Source organism: Pipistrellus hanaki (assembly GCF_964339955.1).
Source record: "Pipistrellus hanaki genome assembly, chromosome: 1".
NCBI classification, from domain to species: domain Eukaryota; kingdom Metazoa; phylum Chordata; class Mammalia; order Chiroptera; family Vespertilionidae; genus Pipistrellus; species Pipistrellus hanaki.
Genome location: NC_140503.1, coordinates 43,076,660 through 43,101,826, shown reverse-complemented (window position 1 = coordinate 43,101,826; position 25,167 = coordinate 43,076,660). Strand labels below are relative to the sequence as shown.

The following is a 25,167-nucleotide window of genomic DNA, read 5'->3' as shown; positions in this document are numbered from 1 at the left end:
CATTAATGAACTGCCAAGAAGGAAGTTTCCCAGCAGTTTACCAAAGTACTCTTAGGAGTTAATAAAATAAACAACAGAAAGGGTATGTGTGTTAATGTTAATATTTAAATAAATTTAAGATATTGGGGGTTTTTGCCTCCCTCATTTTATTCCCTGCAAAATTCTCAACTCAGGCTTTAAATTTTTATTTCTACACCTATTAAGAGTTTCTAAGAGATCATGCACATATGTATTGTATCCAAAGCCAAAAACTGGTTTGAAATTATGTCCTTCAAACAAGTGTAAAAAAAAAAAGTTTGCTTAGTTATATAACTAGTTTATTAATTCCAATTTTCCAGCAGTATGCAATGTTAGAATAACTAATTTCTTTAGCTATTTTTCACCATAGGCCAGAGATTTTCAACCAGTGCACCACAAGAATTTCTAAAATGTGCAATACCCGACTATTTGGCAGGGACACTGACCTCTTTTCCCTAGATTGTCAAATAAAAAAAATGACAACAGCCAAAAACAACAGCAGTCCAGAGTGAGTGCTTTATCTTGAACCATAAATATATAGGTCATATAATAGAATGGTATCTTATCGGCCACTTGGCATTAACTATTAAAATGGTTAATGCTTGGTACTAGAAAGCTTTATATACAAGTATAGGCACCTGATTTTTTAAAAAATATATATTTTATTGATTTTTTACAGAGAGGAAGGGAGAGAGATAGAGAGCTAGAAACGTCGATGAGAGAGAAACATCGACCAGTTGTCTCTTGCACACCCCCTACCGGGAATGTGCCCGCAACCAAGGTACATGCCCTTGACCGGAATCGAACCCGGGACCTTTCAGTCCGCAGACCGACGCTCTACCACTGAGCCAAACCGGTTTCGGCTAGGCACCTGATTTTTAAAGTCACTTTGAGCCTTGGCTGGATAGCTCAGTTGGTTAGAACAGCAGTGGACAAACCAGGGCTCTTTGGCCCCTGGCGTGTGGCTCTTCCACAAAATACCACGGCCTAGGCAAGCCTATTTTGAAGAAGTGGCGTTAGAAGAAGTTTAAAAAATTTGGCTCTCAAAAGAAATTTCAATCGTTTTACTGTTGATATTTGGCTCTGTTGACGAGTTTGCTGACCACTGGGTTAGAACATCATTCCAATTCACCAAAGTGCTGGTTTGATCCCCAGAGTACATACAAGAATCAACCAGTAAGTAAGTGGTATAAATAAATTGATGTTTCTCTCTCCTTTCTTCCCTTTCTAAAATCAAATGATAAAAAACAACAACTTTAAGTCATTTTGGAGCAAAAAGGGTAGGCAATTTGTTGTTGTTGTTGGATCAGCAAAAAAAAATTTTTTGGTATGCCCCAAAATTTTAGTACCGGTAATTATTTATGTGTGCCCATGAGATGAAAAAGGTTAAAAATTGCTGCCCTAGGCCATCATCTGTTCCACAAAATACAAAACTGAATGCATCAAACTTCTTAGGAAAGATACAAATAAGAGGAACCAAATGTTTTCATCTCTATAAAAATACAATAAAAGGTTTAAGGTTTGACATCCCAGTCCCTAATCTAGACTGTAAAATTTTGCTTAACAGTATTAAAATTGCAAATTAATTAAAAAAAAGACAATTGGTGATTTTCTCTTAAGTAATGTTTCAAAAAAAAGAGTTCAAATTTTATCAAGTGCAACATTACCATTTTTTGCAGTGACACTTGCCATCACTCCCTCATAAGAATGAGATTTAAGGTAATTCATACATTTTAAGCAAACATATCGGGTCTAGTAATAATTAATGTCGTTTTTAAACATTCGTTTAAAATCTTGCTTGGCGTTGACTTGTATTGACATAACCTTCAAACACGTGGTATCTACAGAACGTGTGAAGTGCAATTAACAAGTTTTGCTTGAAAAAGTTTGTGTTTGGTTTGGTTTTTGTTGCAAAACTAGGGCTAAGAAGATGGCGGATGAAGAGCATATTCGGCACTGCATGCTTTACGAGTTCCAATTAGGAAGAAAAGCAAGTGAGGCTGCAAAAAACATCTGTAGTGCTCTTGGTCAAGATGCAGTTAGCGCCAGAAAATGCCAGCGTTGGTTTGAGAAATTTCGCGAGGGAAATTTTTCGTTAGATGACAAGAGTGGTCGAGGCCGTGTGTCCAATTTTGATCAAGAAGCTCTTCAAGCTCTTTTGGTGCAAAATCCTCAAATTACCCAACAAGAGCTTGCGACAACTTTAAATTGTTCACAAAAAACAATTTCCAATCAATTGCGTGCACTTGGCAAAGTCCAAAAGTTTGGAAAATGGGTTCCTCATGAGTTGACCAACAACAACCGTAATCAAAGAGTCACAATTTGCAGTTCGCTTCTGTCTCTCGACAAAACCGTTCGCTTCTCTCAAAAATTTTAGAGCAAATTGTTACCGGAGATGAAGAATGGGTGCTGTATGTTAATTTGAAAAGGCGGCCTCAATGGTTGGACAAAAATGAGGCTCCGCAGCCCACACCAAAACCTGACTTGCATGCGAAAAAAGTGATGTTGTGTGTTTGGTGGAATTTTAAAGGAATTCTTCATTATGAACTTTTACCATCTAACCAAACCATTACAAGTGCAGTGTATAGTGCCCAGTTGGAAAGGTTAGCCCAAGCTTTAAGAGAAAAAGAACCCGCGCTGATTAATCGGAAGGGCGTAATTCTTCACCACGATAACGCACGACCGCATACTGCAAGAATCACTGCTGAAAAACTGCACCAGTTGGAATGGGAAGTTCTCCCTCAACCTGCATATTCTCCTGATATTGCCCCTTCCGATTACCATTTGTTTCGTTCTTTGCAAAACTTTCTTCTTGGAAAAAAATTTAATAATGAAGAATGCCTCAAAAATGCATTGACCGAATTTTTTGCATCAAAATCACAAGAATTTTACAACAGAGGGATTAAAATGCTTCCTGAGCGTTGGGCACAAGTAGTAGAAAACAACGGCAACTATATTGTTGATTAAATTTTGTTGTATTGTTTAAATAAATTCGATTTATTTATAATAAAAAAGTATTAGAAAACGACATTAATTATTACTAGGCCTAATATTTAATGTTTTTCCAAGGAAAGAATATGGTCTAAAGACTATGACAATATAAAAATCAAGTCTAGAAAAAATAATGGGGAGAGGAAATCAAGTAATGCAGAAAGTTAATGGGTACTGAAGCTGGGTGATACTGGGTATTTGGCAGTTCATTGTCTATTTTGTGTGTTTATGAATCTGATCATAATAAATTAATGAAAGGTAGCAAAATAAAATTATAATCTATGTAACAAGTATAGCTTTTTAAATTGAGCCATTACAATGTATTCACAAAGAAAACTACAATTGTAACAAATTTATGTGAGGCTATTTTACTTAGCTGTTTAGACAAAACAACCTTGAATTATCACATATAGTGGGTATATTTTTTCCCATTTGCAATAAAAAAATATCTTTTAAAATAGTGTTTAAACAATTTACAATATCTAGTATTATTAGAAAATAAGCTGAAAGGAACTTATCTTTGGGAATTTAAGAGAAATAAAAACTGTGAACATAATCATTTTAAAGTCTACTTGAATAGAAAGAAAAATAAGTCCTCTTAAATAAATGCAACTATACAATCACCACAGAAAACACTATTTGAAAAACATGCTTGTGTCAGCTGAACTTAGAAGTTTAAGAATTTCTTTGCTGGTCCTGATGGATGGTACTGTAGCACTGTTTTAACTTTCTATGGGCTACCAACAAGATGCCATAAATACTAAACCTGTGGCTCTCAAACTTGTACACGCATTAAAATCAACTGGAGAGCTTGTTAAAACATTGTAGGGGACCTTCCCTGGTTCTGATTCAGAAGGTACAAGATGGAACTTGCATTTCTATCAAGTTCCCAGGTGTTGATGCTGCTGGTCTGGAAACCACACTTTTAAACCACTGTACTCATCAATTTAAATAACCAGTCATTCACCAATCATATAAATCTTCACAGGAATCATTGCAGCAAACTAATCAGGAGTTTTTAACCCTTTTTGCACCATGAACCCATCTGGCAGTCATGTGAAGCCTACAGACAGGTCCCTTCTCAGAATAATATTTTTAAATGTATAGAATACACAATAAAGAAAACCAATTATACTGTAGTTACCAAAAGATCTTTAAAATATCCTTTACTAACAAAATTAAATAAGACGTAAAAGCTCTTATAACTACCATGATTTCAAAGGTGTGAAAAGTATAAACAATATATTTGAGATATATTTTGTAATGGTATGAAAATGTTTGTAATTTTGATTGGTGACAAATTCAGATACTGCAGCTACTGTAGATTTGTTGCCTATGTTCAGAATTGAAGGAAATGGTGTATTTCACATCAAGATTAGTGAAAATAAAGTTCATGGAACCTCTGAATTCTATCCCTAGACCCTTTGGGAACCTGTAAACTCCAAATGAAAAAATCCTAAAGCCAAAAAGGGAAGTATTTCTGTGAAGTGTATTTCAAAAGACTACTTGGCAGCAATTCCAAAAGACAGTTAAAAAGTTAAACCATTTACAAACTTCTGTTATATAGATGAAGCTTTTTGAGCTTCAGAGCAAATGTTTTTAAAAAAGAAATATTAGAATAAGGTAAACTTACTTTCAGGCTATTAAAACGTAGGAGAGTTATTTATTAAACTTTTAAATATCTGACTGCTTATATTCAATCTTGATTTAAGCACTCTCCAAAAACATACAAATAATTCAGTTTAAAAGATAAACCAATCTTTAATTTGTACTTTAGAAATATAGAATTAAAAAAAAAATTTAACCCTTTGCACTCCGCTGTCCCCTCTCAGGGGACATCGGAATTCTAGCATATCACTCGGATGTTATATAGATGAATACACATATTAAAAAACAAATTGACTTATACATGCAAAGAACATTTTTTAATATTTTTTAAAATATACACTAAAATTTAAAAATACACGTGACTTGGGTAGAAAAAATATTTAAAATTTCTCTTTACTATAGGTTTCATATTCAAAGAAACTAATGAGGAAAAAACACATTAAACTGGGTAAACATAGGCCATCAGAAAAGAAAATAGATCCAGTATCTAGGATGACAATTTTACAAATAATTTTTCAAATTACCATACACCAATGGAAATAGAGAATAGCACTATACTTCAGGGCTCTGAAATGCCCCCTTTTATTCTTAATTCATTTTACAATTTTGTGTTGGACTAATTTGATCAAGTTTTTTTGTTTGCTTTTGTTATGTTGCTGAAATTCTTAACTCTACTGTTTATAAGAATAAACTAGTTAAAATTCAATTCTGATTTTTCTATCTTTGCCTTTCTTCCTTTTTTCAGTTTTGAATAAAAACAATCCTCCTGGTGTGTTTTTTAAATCCTTAAAGAAAATATCTCTATATTATTATAGGCTTTTAGACTTTTCTATTATGAAAAATAAACATTTTATGTAATTGTGTCTTGGGAAAGTCTTAAATCAATGTGAAAGGCATTTTGCTGTTTTTCATGTAAAAATATTAAATTCTATAATGACCTTGAACACACATATACCCTATCCATTCCTAGAAACAATATTATTTGTCTCCTCTACCAGATTTAAACTCTATCTGGAGTACAAACTGGTGTACTTGTTCACCATTCTCTCTCTAGCGCCAACACAGCCTAGCAGGCCCTCAACAAACATATGTCAAATAAATACATTTAAATCTGTCACTTTGAAGTGTTTGCAACTCAAATTCCTGGAATAGGGACATGTACTTGTTCAGGTTTAACAACTCTGTAGTCTTGGGACTAAACTCACTCTTTTACATTTCTGTATCATTTTACAAATGCTTCTGCCCACATGTTCACTTAATTCCTCTGTGATATAAGCTGTCAGAAAAACTGTACACTTAGTAAACAAAGTTTTGTAATTAACCTAAGATTTAGGAAAAGGGGACTTTTCTTATTTATCCAGGGGTCATAAGCTGTCAAGCCAAAGGGAAACGGATTGGTCTAGAAGGTAAGGGATTATAACAGGATCTAGCTTCATCGTCTGATAAGTCCTAAATTCGGGGAAGATAAGAAATGGTTTCTTTTCCGGAGCCTCCAAGCTGGAGTGGCACTTTCACGGCCCCGGACAAACAGAAAGGAAGGTAAACAGCGCCACCCTGAAGCAACTATCTGGGACTGTCATGTGGTGGCAACAACTGCCGAGACCTCAGTGCCACAACAACCCTCTCCCCCGCTGCCTGCGCCCGGGAACTCTCCCAAACCCGCCCCGCCGCCGGCGGCCGCACAATGGCAATGACACGGCGGCCCGCGCGGCCCGCCGCCCGCCGCCCGCGGCCCCCACGGGGCAGCCCCACCGGCGCCTCCTCGGAGCTCCGGACGGGCCCGAAGGGGACCCGGTAGCGCTCCGTAGGAGGACTCGCAGCGCGCAGTCAGCAGTTTTGGAGGAGCTTGGAGTGGGGTCTGGGGACGTTTTTAAGGAAAGGAGGGGCAGTCTGTGCCTTTCAAGGTTTCTGCCAAGTGGCCCCGTCCTGGCCCCAAAGTCCCGGAGGCTGGAAAGTGCGCGAGCGGGGAGCACAGGGGGAGAAACAGCTGCTCTGGAGGTCGGCAGAGCCCCGCGCTCCCGGGAAGGAGAGCGCCGGGCGCAGCGCCGCGCAGCCCGCACACTCCCGCAACGGGGTAGGCCGCTGGCTCCCCCCGGGACCCCGCCGCCGGCCCGTACCCTCCGGCCCCAAGGCTCGGCCCAAGTACTGCTTCGGTACCTCTCGGTGCGGAGGCAAGCGAGGAAGTGATGAGCCGCGCGGCGACCGCTCCGCAACTACAAGCGCCGCAGCCAGACATCTCCGCGGGGCCTAGGCCGGGCTTCTCCTCCTCCTCCTCCGAGTCGCAGGGGCCCGGCTCCTACTTGCAGGGCGCGCTGACCAGGCTCCGGACCCTCCCGCCAACCCCTAGGCCCAGTGCAGACTCCAGCCGCCAGGCAGCCAGGCCTGCGCGTTCTCAGAGGCCCTGGGTCGTGTACCCAATACTGTAGACACCTAAGCCCTCTCCCTCCCTCCCCTGCGCCTCTCCCTCCCCACCCCCACCCCCCACCCGCCTACCGGGCCCGGGGAGCGTGCGCGCGCCTGCGTCCTAGGTCTTAGGGAGGGGCGTTGGCACGTGCTACGTGTGTGTACGTGAGGCACCGCCGTACGGCGAGGGGAAGGGGGCGGAGACCTCGGAGCCAATGAGCACGCTGCGACGGTGGCTGGCCCTAACTGCAGGAACTACAAGTCCCGAAAGGCAATTCTTCCGGAAGCCCCTTTAATCCTAGTGTTGAAAAAGTTTTTGAGGTAAACACAGAGGTGCAGGCCGGGAGTTGTAGTCTTAACCCGTCGCAGTCAAGTTCTGGTCATTTTCGATTGGTGGCAGGGAAGATGAAAGTGAGACCGGTGGAGTCTTTAAAGTGTTTTTTTTTTTTTTTCCTTTAAGTTTTTAAAGTCTTTAAAAACATCCTTCGGATGGCTCAGAAATTCCTTTCGTCGGGATTCCACATCTTGGCTCCTTATTTTCCTCACTTGTAATATGGAAGTGGTGGACTTTTTTTGAACTTTTGGATGATGGCTCTCTTTGTTTTATAAGCCAGCGCTGATAACTTGCAGCTGTTGCTAGTCCATGACTGCTTTACAATCCTTTGATGGTTCCCTTAAACCTGATCACACCCTGGTAAACCCTTCCTTCATTAACTCTCTTTGAATCCTGTCAGCATGGCTGGTTCCTCTCTGGACAGCTAAAACAGATGAACCCTGGACAAGGTGGAGAACGGTGACAAATTAACCAGACTCTTCCCATCTGAGTTGGCACCAGACTATTTGTGTATTAAGATTTTGATTAACTTAGAAACCCAGAGAAATTGCCAAGTGATCTTGGATGCTTCTAGTTCTGAATTTGGGGGGAGTTGGGCAAGCTAGAGCCAGGACTAGGCCACACAAGTTATTTAGCCCTCAACGATCTTGGATTAGAGAAATGTGGCTTCTAGTTCCGTGGGTCTGGCCGTGAGAAGGGGCATTGGCCTTGGCCCAGGCCAATCATGTTTTGTGTTTCTTCGCTCTAAGGGAGCTAACTTCTGGTATTCCCTCAGTTTTAAAGTGGCAGACACCAGAATCAGAGCCCCATCTTCCTCAGCAGCCTCCATTAATATAATTTTGAGGAAGGAAAAACTCTAAAGTTCTCTCAAAACAGTGTTTTCAAATTATGTTCTTAGAATCCCTCAGAAGCTCTGTGGAGGGGGTGAGGAGACTAAGAACACTTCCTCTGTCTCTTATTCCACCCCAAGGTTAATCAAAACAGCCCTGCTTTTATCTGTTTATCTATTTCATGTATTAGGGTTTTGTTTGAAAATAGTGTTCTTTAGCTTTAAAGCAATATTTCAAAACCACTGATGATGGGACAAACCTTTCCTTTTAGCAATGACCTAAGCAGGTCACATGAACCCTAACACCCAACTTAAATAATCATCTCACCCTACCTCCTATTTCAATTGTATGCACATTTTTTTCTGTTGTAAGTAGCAGAAATGGTACCAGTTGTATGACCGATGGGGTCTGATCAAACCTGGGTTCAATAACCTTGGGTTCTGGCTAGGAAATAATTCAGAGTCCAGAACCCTCAAATGGCCAAGGAGATCGAGCTGGTCCTGATGTCAGCTCATTTTTTGTGGATCTTGCAACCAACCGAAGGAAGTACGTTCCCTTGACCAGAATTGAACCTGAGACCCTTCAGTCCAAGGGGTGACACTCCAACCATTGAAGGCCAGCTGTGGCTGATTTTATTGCTTATTTGGGCCTGGAATACAACTGTGGTACAGATGTTCTCTCTAGGGACAAAAGCTCAGAGGGTCCAAACTACACAATGGCCCAACCAGCAATATGCTAGGGGAGGGAAAGTCACTCTGGGGGCAAGGTCCCACCCTACAATTGTCCATTGCTAGGCACCTGGGGCTTTCCAACCCGGTGACCTTCTCTACGTGGCCCATCATTCTTGCTCTGCTCATGTTTGTCTAACTGCCTACAACACTTCTTTTTCTATAAATAATTAATTTTTTACGAAGCAAGCTAAATAAAAGCTTAATGAAGTTAAGCCTCACCTGGAAGCACTCCATGAGCTTTCCCTTTCTCTGACTATTCTATGAGCTGGATTTCTCATTCATTCAGTCAATGACTATTTATTAAGCACTATTTATTACATGCGGGGCACTAAGGAAATAACACTGAACCACACTACACACAAAAATGTTTCCCTCATGGAGCTTCTATTGTAGTGGGAAGTATAAGACAGCAAGTAAAAAATATATACTAGTATATGTATATTCCACTGGTATGATGACATAGAATATCCTTATATTTTTATATAAGGATATATCCTTATATATGTGTAATATATTCTTATGTTACAGGACAATTGAGCATTTCATTTATTTATGGACTTATGTTTTCTGTTTTGCCTGTGTTCCAACTGGACTATGAGCTCTTTGAAGGCAGGTATTTCATTATGTACCAAGGCCAGAAAATCTGACATATAATCAGAGCAAACTATAATTGACAAAAAGGTGACTGTTAATAGACACAATTTTATACAATGGTTAATCCAACTGACTGAGTGTCTCAGAAGAAATTCCCAGGAGATTCCAGATTAGCAGAGTGTAGACTTTGCCCTAGAAAATACAAAAACAAAGGGATCTGTACACAACTGTTTAACTTTTTCTCAGTAATGTGAACAAGGGTCATGTGGCTCTGGCATTAGACTGGTGATGGTTTCATCATGCAGGCAACATGCTTTTGGTAGTTTCAATACATCACCCCAAATCTGTACTCAGTAGGTCAGAATATACCTGGATTATTAGGATCAGCACCCAACAAGCATGGATTGGGACACTAACTTTGTACGAGGCTCTCTGTTGGTGTAGATCTTATAGTCGTGTTCAAATTGGGGAACTTGTACCATGGAGATATACCAAGACTTCCCACTTGGTGTTTGAGCACAGAGGGGTGTTAAGTTTTTTATTTGTTTCGTTTTATTTTTTTTTGTTTGTTTGTTAGAGGGGTGTTAAGTTTAAATAAAATAACATCTATATTGGAAAGGGTTCCGATGAAAAGGATCATTCTTTTTAGGAACTACGTGACTATTTGACAAAGGAGCATGTTCCATTTTACAAGTGTACATTCCCTGACCTGAAATTCACAGGTTGGGATGTAGGGAAGCATGGGACCTGGTTGGAAAGCCTGTAAGGAGGATTTTCTAAAAGGTTGGGGACCTCTTAGGGGGATCTTGCTAAGGGCAGCAGCCCCTGCCTTGACTTTTCCAAACAAGTCCAAGCTCCCAGGTGTTTTACTGGAATCTCTATGTTTAGTCTTCAAACCCGACCTTGTAGAAGCATGTGGTTTTTCAAGGATACTTACCCTGCTGGTAATAGTTAAGTTTAGTTCAAACAGTTGTTACAATAAAAGCCTAAAGAGGCAGGCAGTTGAGGCTCTTTGCTCCTAAAGCAAAACAGCCCCTGAGCCTTCTCTTTCATAGAAAGGTGTGTCAGAGTAGTCATTCACCCATCATTCAGGGTCTGCCGGTCAGCACGGGCATTGGGACAGTGTCCTTGCTCCAGGATACGAGAGGGAGCAGAGCTTGGCACCTGGGCAGAGGGCAGTGAGGTTCCAGAGGCACCCTAGGACCCCTCTCTCTCATTTGGCACTGCATGGATAACCTCTGGCCAGACTCCTCTCATGCCATCCCCACGAGTTATGGATTTGGAAACAGAGCCATTTGATATTTTCCTTGTAATAAAATGGCTCCTCTATTAGATGAGTGATAGCAATACCTGTGGCCACATCTTATCAACTCCTTGAAACAAAATACATCCACATCACACCTACTTTCAGCTCTGTTCTGACAGGTTAATGATGCTTTAAAAGGAAAGTCAAATACAATTTTCCAGATCAGCTTAACAATAACCTACAACCTTCGGACCAACTGCAATTTTCCAGATCAAATAGTTTCCAGGATCTGACTCCCCTCCTTGAGTTATTTACCTAACTAAAATTTACATAAAAAGTCTTTTTTTCGCCTTTTAATACTTGATTCTACCTCCCAAGATTGTGAACATTGTGAGTTGTTACGTGAAAAATATCTTATAGGTTAGAGTCAGGGAGTCATCCGATTTAGCACTGGATTTTTCAGATGAGGTAACAGGCATGTGAAAACACAGGGACTTGACCAAAGTGACATAATGAGTCAGAAATAGAAAGAGGAATAGAGTTCAAGTCTTCTGATTTTAAAACTTTGTTTCTTAATCTTTTTTAACCTAAAACTCCTTCTGGTAAACATAAAAATTTTACCTCTTCATCAAAGGTTTTGGCACAGCCTCTCAGGGAGCCATCATTCTGTGGGAATCACTGTATCCTCTGAACGAAGGCATTTCTTTTTTTATGACGGAACACTGATCTTTCAGATAATCAGACATTGATGCTGCCAGGCACAGAACAGGGACTCAACATTTACATTTTAAAAGATAAGGGCTTTAAAAAAGGACTTATGTCGAAAGGTAGTATGAGATTCAATTAATACAACAGTGTATTAGGACTATACTGAATACTTTCACTCATTTTTTAATATATTTTTTTATTGTATGAAATTTTTATTTTATTTTATTGATTTTGTACCGAGAGGAAGGGAGAGAGATAGATAGTTAGAAACATCAATGAGAGTCATCGATCAGCTGCCTCTTGCACACCCCCTACTGGGGATGTGCCCGCAACCAAGGTACATGCCCCTGACCGGAATCGAACCCGGGACCTTTCAGTCCCCAAGCCGACGCTCTATCCATTGAGCCAAACCAGTGTTGGCAACTTTCACTAATTTTTTAAAATACGTTTTTATTGATTTTTAGAGAGGAAAAGAGGGATAGAGATATAGAAACATGGATCAGCTGCCTCCTGTTGCCTCCTGCACACATACACTCCCACTAGGGACTGGCCAGAAAGCCAGCCTGACAGGGAATGGAGCAGGTCAAGATCTTGATTCATGGGCTGACAACCCAACCACGGAGCCACACTGGCCAGGCACTGTCACTCTAGTCTCACCTTGAGTCTCAGCAAGAGAGGTATTATCTGCATTCCAATTTTGCAGCTGAGGAAATCAAGACAGAGAGGGTTTATGTGACTTTCTCAAGGTCACAGCAGAACCTGGACTCACACCATTTTCATTACTTCCTATAACCTCCTCCAAAAGCTGGTAAGATTTTAAAGGTCTGTATAATTTCCACTTCCTACCCATAAATATCTCACATCAGAGACTAAAAAGCTGCCTTTCCATTAAGGCAGTAACCTACCCCCCTTACGTGCCAACCCCCCCCCCCCCCAACACACACACATTTTTTCCTTAAGAATGACCTGGGTTGCTCTGATTGGTTTGATTCAGTGGGTAGAACATTGGCCAGCCGACTGAAGGATCCCAGGTTCAATTCTAGTCAAGGACAAGTGCCTCAGTTATCAGTGTTTCTCCTTCTCCCTTCCAACCCCTCTAAAAATCAATGAAAAAATATCCTTGCCAAAACCAGTTTGGCTCAGTGGATAGAGCATCGGTCTGTGGACTGAAAGGTCCCAGGTTCGATTCCGGTCAAGGGCATGCACATTGGTTGTGGGCACATCCCCAGTAGGGGGTGTGCAGGAGGCAGCTGGTCGATGTTTCTCTCCCATTGACGTTTCTAGCTCTCTATCCCTCTCCCTTCCTCTCTGTGGAAAATCAATAAAATATATTTTTTAAAAAGAAAGAAAAAAGAAAATAAAAATATCCTCAGGTGAGGATTAACAAAAGAATGAACCGGTTTGTTTGTTAAAATATACTTAGGCTAAAAACGAAGGACCTCTAGCACGGAGGGATCTGGAGAGTATTATGCTAAGTGAAACAAGCCAGTCAGAGAAAGGCAAGTATCACATTATCTCACTCATATGTGGAATCTGAAGAGTAAATAAACTGATACAGAGTCATAGAAGCATGGAACAGACTGTCAAATCTCCGTGGGAAGGTGGGGGTGGGGTGGGAAGAAATTAACCAAAGAACTTGTATGCTTATATGCATAACCATGGACACAGACAACATGGTGGTGAAGGCCTGGAGCATGGGCAGGTGCAGGCTAGAAGGGGTCCATGGGGGAAAATGTGGACATTTGTAATACTTTCAACAATAAAGGTTAAATAATAATAATAATAAAATATACCTAGGCCCCTCCACTAAAGGTTTTGACAAAATAGTCTGGAGTGGGTGCGAAAATCTTATTTTTTCTAGAATACTAAAATCAGGAGATGCTAAGGTGTATTTGTAAAAAAATGAAAAAGGTGAATTTTCACTTTGGTGGTAAAAGCCTGTGCTTTAACTTCTAGCGATCTCTTTTTTAGGCTCCCTCCAATTGCCACCACTTCCTCTGAGACTCAGTGCCCAGGTTTGTAGGGAGACCAATGGGATCTACTGCAGGATGCTCACCATCCTCTTAGGCCTATCCTTGTGGGCTGGTGGTGACTTCAGATAGCACAGAACCACTACCCCCGCCCCCCGCACCCCCTCCCATCCTCAATTAGAGGTGAGTCCTTCTTTCTAACGTTCAGGAAAATGGCCAGTAGATGGCACTAACTCACCATGACTTTCCTCTTTGAATGGAGGTGGGGCATGGGGAGTGTCCTCAAAGCTAATCATTGAAATAGCGTACCCAGTCTTGAAGACAGTGCTAGGAAATACTTGTTTCATTTTTTTCTAAAGGGTCCAGATGTCAATGGTAGCATCGCTGGTGCATGGACCCCAGCTGAGTCACTTACCAGCTGTGTGACTTCTGACAACTTACTTCATAAGCCTGTTTTTTCAACTATAAATTGGGGTGTTGGCCTCCCAAGAGTTAATGTGAGAAATAAATGATTCTTTGATCCACACAGCACACAGTCAGTACTTCATAAATAACAAATATATTTTTTGCTGTGCAATGTGTAATTTTTGGCTTTCCTTTTATGTCTATTGTGTTCAAAAGGGGCCACATGCTAACCTGACAAGCTCAGGGAAGGCCTGCATGGCAGTCTTGCAAAATCAGAGATCTAGAGTAACTACCGTGTTTCCCCAAAAATAAGACATCTTCTGAAAATAAGACCTACTTACAGATTTCCTTCAGAGTGAAATATAAGGCATCCCCCCGAAAATAAGCCCCCCCCCCCGCCCCCTAGGATCTGTCTCAGAATGCTATTGCTAAACATGAGAGATTTGGTCCACTGATTCTGAAAGAAATGGAGTCACAAGAAATTCACCAGGAAATTCAGGAATTGGATTGTTATGATGATGTTCCAGAAGATGATGACATGATTGTCATTGAATAAATGAGTAAATTCTTGATACTGTAGGATTCACAGTTTGTCTGGTTTGTGTTGACAACTACCGTACTACCGTACCGTATACAGGTAATAAATTTCCTTTATTTTCATTTAACAATAAATGTGTATCATATTCTTCTTCATGGAAAAATAAGGCATCCCCTGAAAATAAGACCTTGCGCATCTTTGGGAGCAAAAATTAATATAAGACACTGTCTTGTTTTCGGGGAAACAGGGTACAAAGGATGGTCTGAAATTAAACTTTAACTAAAAACAGGTTATAGTGGGTAGTCATGTCCTAGGCCAGTATTTTCCCTGACAAAGATCAACTTTGATCTTTACTGAGGCCATTTGTCTTTTTTTTTTTTTTTTTTTTTTTAATATATTTTATTGATTTTTTTATAGAGAGAAAGGGAGAGGGATAGAGAGCCAGAAACATCAATGAGAGAGAAACATCGACCAGCTGCCTCCTGCACAACCCCTAACTGGGGATGTGCCCACAACCAGGGTAAATGCCCTTGACCGGAATCAAACCTGGAACCCTTGAGTCCACAGGCCGACGCTCTATCCACTGAGCCAAACCAGTTTTGGCTCATTAGTCTTTTTGCATCTAAGATAACATAGAAATGTCTGGATAACTTGTAACTTCTTCATTTATTTTTCCCCAAACCCCTTAGGGCACTCCTAATGTGCTGGGCAGCAGGACAGATACCACAAATTCCTTCATTATCATGTTAATTGTTCCTGCACTCACCTAAGTATGTGTCTATTATTTTACTTTTTATCCAATCCCAGGGGTTTCCCCTACCCTCCACTTCGCTTTCTCCCTCCTCTCTATTCTAATACCAATGGATTTCATGTAACCACCTAGATCCCCTTCCTTTGACTGCAATGTATAAATACAGATGAAACCCACCATTCTCCAGAGTATTATCTCAATTACTTGAGGTTCTGCTTCCTGGCATATGTTGACAGTTTGGCTCAAATAAACTCACAGAAATTCTTTACAGATTTCATTGATTAACACTATAAATTTTACGTTAACATTATGAAATTCCTGTTGTGATTCTTTTTTGTTTTTTTTTGTTAATCCTCACCTGAGGATATTTTTTCCATTGCTTTTCAGACAGAATGAAGGGAAGGAGGGAGAAAAGAGAAAACATCCGTGTGAGAGGGACACATCAACTGGTTGCCTCCCACACACAGCCCCACACGGGAGCAAACCCAAGTACCTGCCCTTGACCAGAAATGGAACACTGAAACCTTCAGTGTGCAGGCAGACACTCTACCACTGAGAACGCCATCCCAGGCTTTAGTTGTAACTCTTAGCTAGCTTGTTGATGAACTCATCCTATTCATTATACCTTAGCGTTGTAAGGAGCTTGCTTGATCTAATAAAAAAAAAAAAATTTGAAAAATTGAAAAAGAGCCCTGGCTGGTGTGGATCAAGTGGTTGGAGCATCATCCAGTATATCGAAAGGTGGTAGGTTCAATTCCAGGTCAGGGCACATATCCAGGTTATAGGTTTAATCCCTGGTCCAGATGAACACAGGAGGCAATTGATGTTTCTCTCTCTCATTGATGTCTCTGTCTCTCTCTCCCCCCAAGGGGTACCAGACTGTGCAAGAATGTCATGCACCATACATGCCTCTAGTAATGAAATGAAATGAAATAAAATAAAATAAAATAAGCTAAAATAAAATAAGCAAGTAATTGGAGATTATCAAACATGGCCAGGTGATTTTTGTTGTTCTTTTGCAAAACTTTTTGAAGATGAAAAAAAAAATTGTTAAAATGATATGGATAAATTGAATTAGTATTTGTGTAATGGCAAAACTATCTTAAGCATTAGGACAAAATAAAAACTTATAGAACAAAGTTGGAGGACTCACACTTCCTGGTTTTAAAATAACTACAAAGCTACAATAACCATGATAGAGTGGTACTGCCTGGCTGGGTGGTTCAGTTGGTTGAAACATCGTCCCAGACACCAAAAGGTTGAAGGTTTGATTCCTGGTCTGGGCACACCTAGGTTGCAGGTTTGATCCCTGGTTGGAGGTAACCAATCAGTGTTTCTTTTCCTCCCCCCTCTCCCTCTCTCAAGAAAGAAAGAAAGAAAGAAAGAAAGAAAGAAAGAAAGAAAGAAAGAAAGAAAGAAAGAAAGAAGTCAATGAACATGTCCTCAGTTGAAGAGTAAAACAAAAAAAGACAAAGTGGTACTGTCATAAGAATAGATAAATAGAGCAATAGAATATAATTAAGAGTCCAGAAGTAAACCTTTACATTTATAGCCAATTGATTTTCGACAAGAGTGCCAAGTCCAGTCAATGGGAAAGAAGAATCTTTTTACCAAATGGTGCTGTTCAGCTGGATATCTACATACAAATGAAGCTGGACCCCTACTGATAGACATGTACATAATTTAACTCAAAATGAATAAAAAACCTAAATGTAAATACTAAAATTATAAAGCTATTAGAAGAAAATATAGGTGTTAAGTTTATGATCTTGGATTTTGTAAAGCAACAGTTCCTTAGATATGATACTAAAAGCATATGCTAACAAAAATAAATGAATTACACTTCAGCAAAATAAAAAAATTGTACTTCAAGAGACACTATCAAGAACTAAAAAGACAACCCATGGAAAAATATTGATAAGGGTCTAGCGTTCAGAGTATACAAAGACTTTTTAAAACTCAACAGTATAAAGACAAATAACCCAATTTTTTTAATGAGTGCTGTAGGCTGAATGTTTGTTCCCACCTCCTCCCCCAACCCCAAATTCATTTGTTGAAGCCTAATCCCCAATGTAATGGTATTAGGAAATGATGCTTTGGGATTCAATTAAGTCATGAGTGTGGGACATTCATAAATGTGATTAGTGTCCTTATTAAAAGAAACCTCAGAGAGCTCCCTTGCCCCTCCCACCATGCATCTGTATGACCAGGAAGCAAACTCCCACCAGACACCACATTGTCAGCACTTTGATCTTGGACTTCCCAGCCTCCACAGCTGTGAGAAATCCATTTCTTTCTTGTTCATAAGCCACCTGGTCTTTGCTATTTTTGTTATAGCAGCCTGAACAGACTAAGACAATGGGCAAAGGATTTGAATAGACATCTCTCCAAGAAAGATATACAAATGATATGAATAAGTATATGAAAATATGCTCAGCATTATTTGCCTCTAGTAAAATGCAAATCAAAATCACAACGAGATACAACTTTACACTTACTGGATGGCTGTAAAACAAAAACAGCAAGTTTGGTTGGCAAGGACATGGAGAAACTAGACCCCTCATGTAGTGTTGGTGGGAATGTAAAATGGATTGGCTGCTATGGAAAACAATTTGGTAGTCACTCAAAACTTAAACATAGAGTTACTAAATGACCTAGCAATTCCACTCCTGGATATATACCTAAAGAACTGAAAATATATGTTCATACAAAAAATGTGTACATAAATGTTCATACCAGTATAATTCAAAATAGGGAAAAAGTGGACACATGTCAAATATTCAACTACTTACTAGATAAAATTTGGTATGTCCATACAATGAACTATTTTTTTAATAAGTTTTTATTGTTCATATTATTACAAATGTTCCTTCCCCCCCCCTCCCCCCCCCCGCCACCATTGCTCTCCTCCATCAGGTTCCCACCCCACCCTCTGCCCTTTCCCCACTCCCCATTGTCCTCATCCATAGGTGCACAGTTTATGTTCAGTCTCTTCCCACATCCCCCCTCTCCTTTTCCCCAAGAATCGTCAGTTCACTCCCCTTCTATACCTCTGATTCTATTATATTCAACAGTTAATATTGTTCATCAGATTTTTTTTAAAGTTCCTTGGTTTTTAGATTCACTTGTTGATAGTTACGTATTTGTTGTTCATAATTTTTATCTTTAGTTACTTTCTCTTCTGAAAGAACCCCCTTCAGCAATTCATATAATTCTGGTTTGGTGTTGATGAACTCCTTTAGCTTTTTTTTATTAGTGAAGCTCTTTATCTGACCTTCGATTCTGAGTGATAGCTTTGCTGGATAGATTATCTTTGGCTGTAGGTTCTTACTATTCATCACCTTCAATATTTCTTGCCATTCCCGTCTGGCCTGCATGGTTTCTGTTGAGAAGTCAGCTGACAATCGTATAGGTGTTCCTTTATAGCTAACTACCTGCTTTGCTCTTGCTGCTTTTAATATTCTCTCTTTGTCTTTTGCTCTTGGAATTTTAATTATGATGTGTCTTGGTGTGGTCCTCTTTGGATTCCTTTTGTTTGGAGTTCTGTGCGCTTCCTGGACTTGTAAGTCTAATTCTTTCCCCAGGTGGGGGAAGTTTTCTGTCACTATTTCTTTCAGTATGTTTTCGATATCTTGCTCTCTCTCATCTTCTGGGACTCCCATAATTCTGATGTTGGTTCGCTTGAAGTTGTCCCAGAGGTTTCTTACATTATCTTCAATTTTCTGGATTCTCTTGCCTTCTAGCTTCTGTGGAGGAGTGTCTTCTGGTTCTTTATGTTCCAAATCTTTGACTTGATTCTTGCGATCTTCCATTCTGTTTTTAGGACTCTGTATAATGTTTTTTATTTCAGACAATGTATTCTTTATTTCTTGTTGATCCCTTATCATTTCTTGTTGATCCCTTATCATTTCTTGTTGACTCCTTATTAATTCTAGTTGATCTCTTTTCATATCCTCATAGGTCTTATCCATCTTTTCTAGGAAATTCTTGAAAAACCTTATAAGCGTAGATTTGAACTCTATATCCAGTCGCTTTTTGTCCTCCATTTCTTTCGTTTGTGATCTATTTCATTGTCGCATTTCGCAGTTACAGATGGGACGGGATTTCAGGGTGGAGCCTGCAGCCTTGGCTTCCGTCAGCCCCGCCCTATGCGGCTCCTGCGTCTCAGGGTCCTTCAGTACTCGCTGCAAAGCGCCTCTGAGAGATAGGTGCCCTCGATTTTTGCCTGCTGCCAAAGTCTATGCTCTCCCCCAATGAGCCTGGTATTGGGGTTCAGTTCAGTTGGAAGTGGAGTTGGAGGTGGCGTTCAGAGCAGACTGGAGCCCCAGTCTCCTTCCGGCCAGGGCAATCCCATGGCACAGCCGGCTGTCCCTTCTCTGCGTGCAATGTGCGCGCCACCGGGACCTCCTTTCGCCGCTTCCCTGGGGTTCCGCCTTACAGCCCAGCTCCCTATGGATGAGCCTGGGTCCCCGGGGTCTGGCCAGAACTGGGGTTCAGAGCACTCAGAACTGGGGCCCAACACAGTCGGAGTTTTATCTCCTTCCCGCTAGGGACCGCCAGCCAGGCACTCGGCCTCCCTCCTCTCCGGCTCCTTCCTCTCCGCGCCGCGTGTCTCCGTACCTTGGGCTTTTACAGCTCCTCCGCGCTTCCTTCTGGTTTTCTCCTTGCTTCTCGTTGTAGAATTTCCAGTCAGTTGACTTTCCTGTAGTTCTGGGTAATGTCCATTTTATATTTTAGTTGTATTTTATTGAAATTGTTGTGTGCGGCTGCGGCTAGGTGTTTACCTGGGCGCAGCCATCTTGGATCTCCTCCATACAATGGACTATTATTCAACCATAAAAAGTAATGAAATATTGATAGGTACTACAATATGAATGAACCTTGAAAACCTGCTAAATGAAAGAAGTCAAACACAAAAGACCACATATTATATGAACGCATTTATGTGAAATGTTCAGAATAGGCTAATCCATAAAGACAAAGTAGTTGCCAGGGGAGTCGGGGAGGAGGGTTAGGGAGTAACTGGGTATGGGATTTCTTCCTGGGATGACAATGTTCTGGAAATAGACAGTGATTTTTAGAATTCAGTTAATATACTGAGTTTTTAAACTATACAATTTAAAATGGTAAATTTTATAGTATATGAATTATACTCCAATTAAAAAAAAAACAACACGATAGTTCTACCAACAACAGACCTTTACTAAAACAATATCTAAAAGATATTTTTCAGGAAGAAGAAAAAAATAACCTTAAAAGCAAGGTCTGATGTGATAAACATGTAAATAAATCTAAACAAATGTGGTAACATTAAAATGTTTGAGGCGCAAAAAATAACTAAAATATTGTTTAAGGGGGGATGATACAGTTCTTTAAGATAGTTTATTGATTTTTACAGAGAGAGGAAGGGCCAAGAGGGCCACATGCCCCCTACTGGAGATCAAGCCTGAAACCTGGGCATGTGCCCTGACCAGGAATAGAACCAGCAACCTTTTGGTACATGGATGATGCCTAAGCCATACCGGCCAGGGCTGAAGATACTATTTAACTTTGATTTTGTTAAAATCAGTTTACAAAAATAATTCAAAAGAAAACACTAACAGAAAAGAAAAAGTGTAAAACTCCCATATCAATATAAGGGGGGAAACTGAATAAGAAAAATATTGCTTAATCATAATGTTAACAGTAAAAGAGAAAATGTAATTTTTAAAAATCAATAAGTAAAAAAATAAAATAAAATAAAAGTCAATAAGTAAGATGATAAAAACAAGTGCAAACACAACTAATTATCATATATATTTACTAGACTCGCTAGTTAAAAGACAGATTATTAGATTAGATAAACTAACTCAGCTATATGCTGTTTATAAGAAACACATTTTAAATATATATTTTATTGATTTTTAACAGAGAGGAACGGAGAGGGATAGAGAGTTAGAAACATCGATGAGAGAGAATCATTGATCAGCTGCCTCCTCCACACCCCCTACTGGGGGATGTGCCCGCAACCAAGGTACATGCCCTTGACCGGAATCGAACCTGGGACCTTTCAGTCCGCAGGCTGACGCTCTATCCTCTGAGCCAAACCAGTCTCGGCAAGAAACACATTTTAAAAAGACACAGAAGCACAGTGATTCCACTTCTGGGAATATATTTAAAGAAGCCCACAACACTAATTTGAAAGAATACATGCACTCCTATGTTCATTGCAGTGTTATTTACAATAGCCAAGATTTGGAAGCAACCCAAGTGCCCATCAGTAGATAAGTGGATAAAACAGCAATGGTATATTTACACAGCGGAGTATTATCTCACCAGAAAAAATAAAAGGGGGACAGGGGGAAGAAATATTACCCTTTGCAATTGCATGGATAGATCAGGAGGGTACTATGCTAAGTGAAATAAGCCAGTCAGAGAAAGACAAATACCATATGAATTCATTTATATGTGGAATCTTATGAACAAAATAAACTAACAACCACCAAAAAAAAAAGGATACATAAGGTTAAAAGCAAAAAGACTTTAAAAGATATACTGAGCAAATACTAACCAAAAGAAAATTTGGAGATATATTATTATACAAAATAGGCTTTATGACAAAAAGCCTTTATGGGAACAAATTACATAGTTATACATATAACAGTAAAAGATTCAACTCACAAGAAGGCATAAAAATTCATTACATACTAGGCAACCATTAACTAACTTCCAGATATACAAAGCCGAATTGAGGATCACAGAGGGAAATGGACAAGTGCATCATCTAGTGGACAATTTCAACACACTCCCTATGTACTGAACAGAACAATAGAACAATTAACAAGTTTGAGTTAATGGTCTTATGTAGAAACCTGCACTCAATGACTAGGGAATACACTTTTTTTTTTTTTTTCCTCCAATCGCACATAGAATCTACAAAAACTGATCAAGTTCTAAGTCATGAAGCAAGACATCAGATTTCAAAGAACAGGCGCCACCCAGATCTCATTTGATGTGTTTCAAGTCCCTTGGTGTTTGGAAATGGAAAGACCCTAAACTTCCAGTAAGCCCACAGTGATCTGTTCACTGTCACCTGAAGTAGTCACCTTTTGCAGTGTCTCCCCAATTCACCAGGATTCCCTTTCTCTGAGAATTGCCCCTTCTCCCCAGCAACCATGACCCCAAGGACTGCCCCTAAGCAGCCCCTCACCCGACCCCCACTTACAGCCACGGTGAGCCCCATTTCAAACTGAGCCAATCAGATTCTCTCCCCAAGGAATCTGGGCTTAGGCCAGGACTCTTTGTCTTGAAATGACCACCTCTTCTACGAATCCCCAATAGCAGACATAGCTGATCTGCAGAGAGAAACTCAGGGTGCCTGCAAAAAGAAGAAACTGAGAAATAGGCTGGCCAGAGAGAGGCCTAGAAAGAGGAGAGAGAAACAGTCAGAGAGCCAATCTGAGAAGTAGAGCAAGACTGAGTTAGAGACTGAGAGAGAGAAAAACCACTGAGTGGGAGGAAATAAGAGAATTAAAACCATAGAGAGTGATGGCCTGGATTCAATGGCTTTGCAGTTCCTGATCCCAGTCCTTCCTGTTGTCTACTCCCAGCTACATGCAACTAAAAGCCTCCCAGGGTTCAGTCCCACCTCCATTCCTTGGCTCTTACCAGTCGTTGTGCTGGAAACCACCTATCCCTGCACTACCTCCAACTTGGCTTGTCTAAATTTCCTCAATCTTTCAAGACTGCTCTTGTCCTGATCTCGCGCTGACATTTTGCTCTCTCACCCTAGCTGCTAGAGCTCTCCGAACTACAGAGAGCTTTCTGCCTGGAGCCCTCCCTCGGTTGGAGCAGAAGCAGCCCGATGGGCCCCGCTATCTTTCGGCCTGTGCCCTTCCTCCCTGCCATCTGCTGTCCATCCCCATACAGTTCACGCTCAGCAACTGGGTGGCCAGCCAGCGTACAGCAGGCCGAGGCCAAAACCCCAGGGTTTTTCTGAAATGAACGTTTTGTCCATCCAGTGTGCAGTCTCCACGGGGGAAGGGAACACCCGGTGAATCATCCGCAGTTTGGTAAGGCGAAGGCATCCTGGGAACTGTGCTCCGCGCCTCACTGGACATCATGGAAAGGACTTTAGAGATGGGTTAGATCCTAAGCTAGACTGACTCCTTCACTTAAAGAAAAAAAAAAAAAAAAAAAAGCTATTGAGATATAACTAACATATCGCTATATTAATTTTTATTATTTTAATATTTTCCCCATCACCATTTATCTTCCTAGACCCTTTTCTACCTTTAACACTATATTAGTTTTAGTGTACAACCAACTCCTTCATTTATAGAGAAGGAAAATGAAGTCCAGGGAAATGGACCAAAGTCATGCAGCTAGCAGGCAGCACACCTGTCTTTGGAAGCAAGATGCTTAGGAATTCGGTGCCATGAGCTCACCAATGTTCCCTTTTCTGAAAGTGGGCCATTTGCCATTCCCACCCAGCCTCCAAGCTGCGTCTGCTTGTGCTCCTTGCTGCCGACAGCCACAGCTTAAGCTCCTAGCTAGCATTTAGTCCTTAAATTAGATGTCACCTCCTCCCAGAAGCCCCCTCTGACTACCACCTCAAGTGGTAGTGCCACTGTGGATGGTATATTTTATATACTCATCCAGTCCAGTCCACCTCTACACATGGCTTAGCATAGAGTAGGCAGATAATAAATGTTTGATAAATGAAGAAAGAAGTCAGGTGCCAGCTGCCACCTGCTGGAGTCCAGTTATTCAGGCCCTCTAGGAAGGACAGAAAGGGAAGGTCATGGGGCGGGAGCCCAGCCAGCTCACTCTCCCAGCACCCCTCTCGGTGAGCTGGAAGGGAGCTGGTGGACAGGCTGAAGCAGCACACACTGGCTCCTCACGCAGGATGGCATGGCGTCTGTGCTGCAGACGGTTAACACTGACCCTTCGGGAAGGTCAGGCAATGCCCCACCCCAAGCAGTCAGCGAGAGCTGCTCCCTGGGAAGCAGAGTCTGGAAGTGAGTCCAGGAGCAATCCATCATAGGCCACTGGGCCCAACCCTGCATGTGCTCACTTTCTCAGAGGTCATGGGGAAGGGGTGCTCCGCCAGAGAAATTTCTAATTGATTATGAACCAAACCCCTGGGAGCGGGGCAGACACTGATCCAAGAGTCCAAACCCAGTCCAGGCCAGAGGCGACCAAAAGGAGCTGCCCTGGGCCAGCCAGGAGATCCAGGAAAGCTTTTTGTCCTGATTGTACATAAGGCTTCCCTCCCCCAATCCCCGGGGCCTCGTTCCTGACAGAGGGATTGGGAGAAGGGCAGTCAGTGCATCTTACCCAACCCCACACCCCTCTGCCCCGACTGTCCATGTCTCCAAGATCACTTTGGAACCACCCACCAGCCTCTGACTTACTATTTTAACCCAAACCTCTTTTCCCAAAACAAAGGCCTATTCATCGAGACCAGTAGTTTTACTCAAGGAACAGGGGCTGTCACACACAATAGAAATCTGGTGTTTGGAAAAGGGGGTGTCTTTATAACTGCTTGGAGGGGGAGAAAGAAAGAAAGAGGAAGAAAGAGAGAGAGAAAGGGAGAGAGAGAGAGAGAGAGAGAGAGAGAGAGAGAGAGAGAGAGAGAGAGAGGGAGGCCACAATTTCTGCGTGAGGCCAGCCAGCCAGCCCAGCTGGAGAAGGCAGCAGGCAGTGGGGGAGGCTGAAAGACCACTTGGCCAGCTCACCAGACCCTGGGCCAAGCTGTTGTACATGCTTCCCAGTATTGGAAAGAAAGGGGGGAACCACATGGGGACATGTGTTTAGCTTTGCTCAGGAGTCCAGAACACGCTCACAACTCCAGGAATCTCTGCTCTTCTCTGTGAGTGGAAAATATGATCCACGAGAGCAAACTTCACGGTGTGGTGTGTGTCTCACTCCCCAGCCCTGCCACTCAGAGGGGGCGGGGCTCAGGCCACCTTGTGATCACTCTCCAGAGTCCCCGCGTCTCCTTGAGCAGCTGGGGTTAAAAGACGGGACAGCGGTCTCAAAATCAAGTACAAAACGTA

General features: G+C 41.3%; 1 protein-coding gene across 2 annotated transcripts in view; it reads right to left on the bottom strand.

Annotated features, from left to right (window-relative positions):
* CLPX (caseinolytic mitochondrial matrix peptidase chaperone subunit X) overlaps positions 1-7,095 on the bottom strand; it is a 45,425-nt gene extending 38,330 nt beyond the window's left edge. For both annotated transcript variants that reach the window (XM_084887006.1, XM_084887007.1), the window contains exon 1: positions 6,775-7,095. In XM_084887006.1, the coding sequence (XP_084743132.1) occupies positions 6,775-6,853 (79 nt within the window). In that variant the 5' untranslated portion in view covers positions 6,854-7,095. The remainder of the gene's footprint in view (positions 1-6,774) is intronic.
* Positions 7,096-25,167: the final 18,072 nt, after the last annotated feature.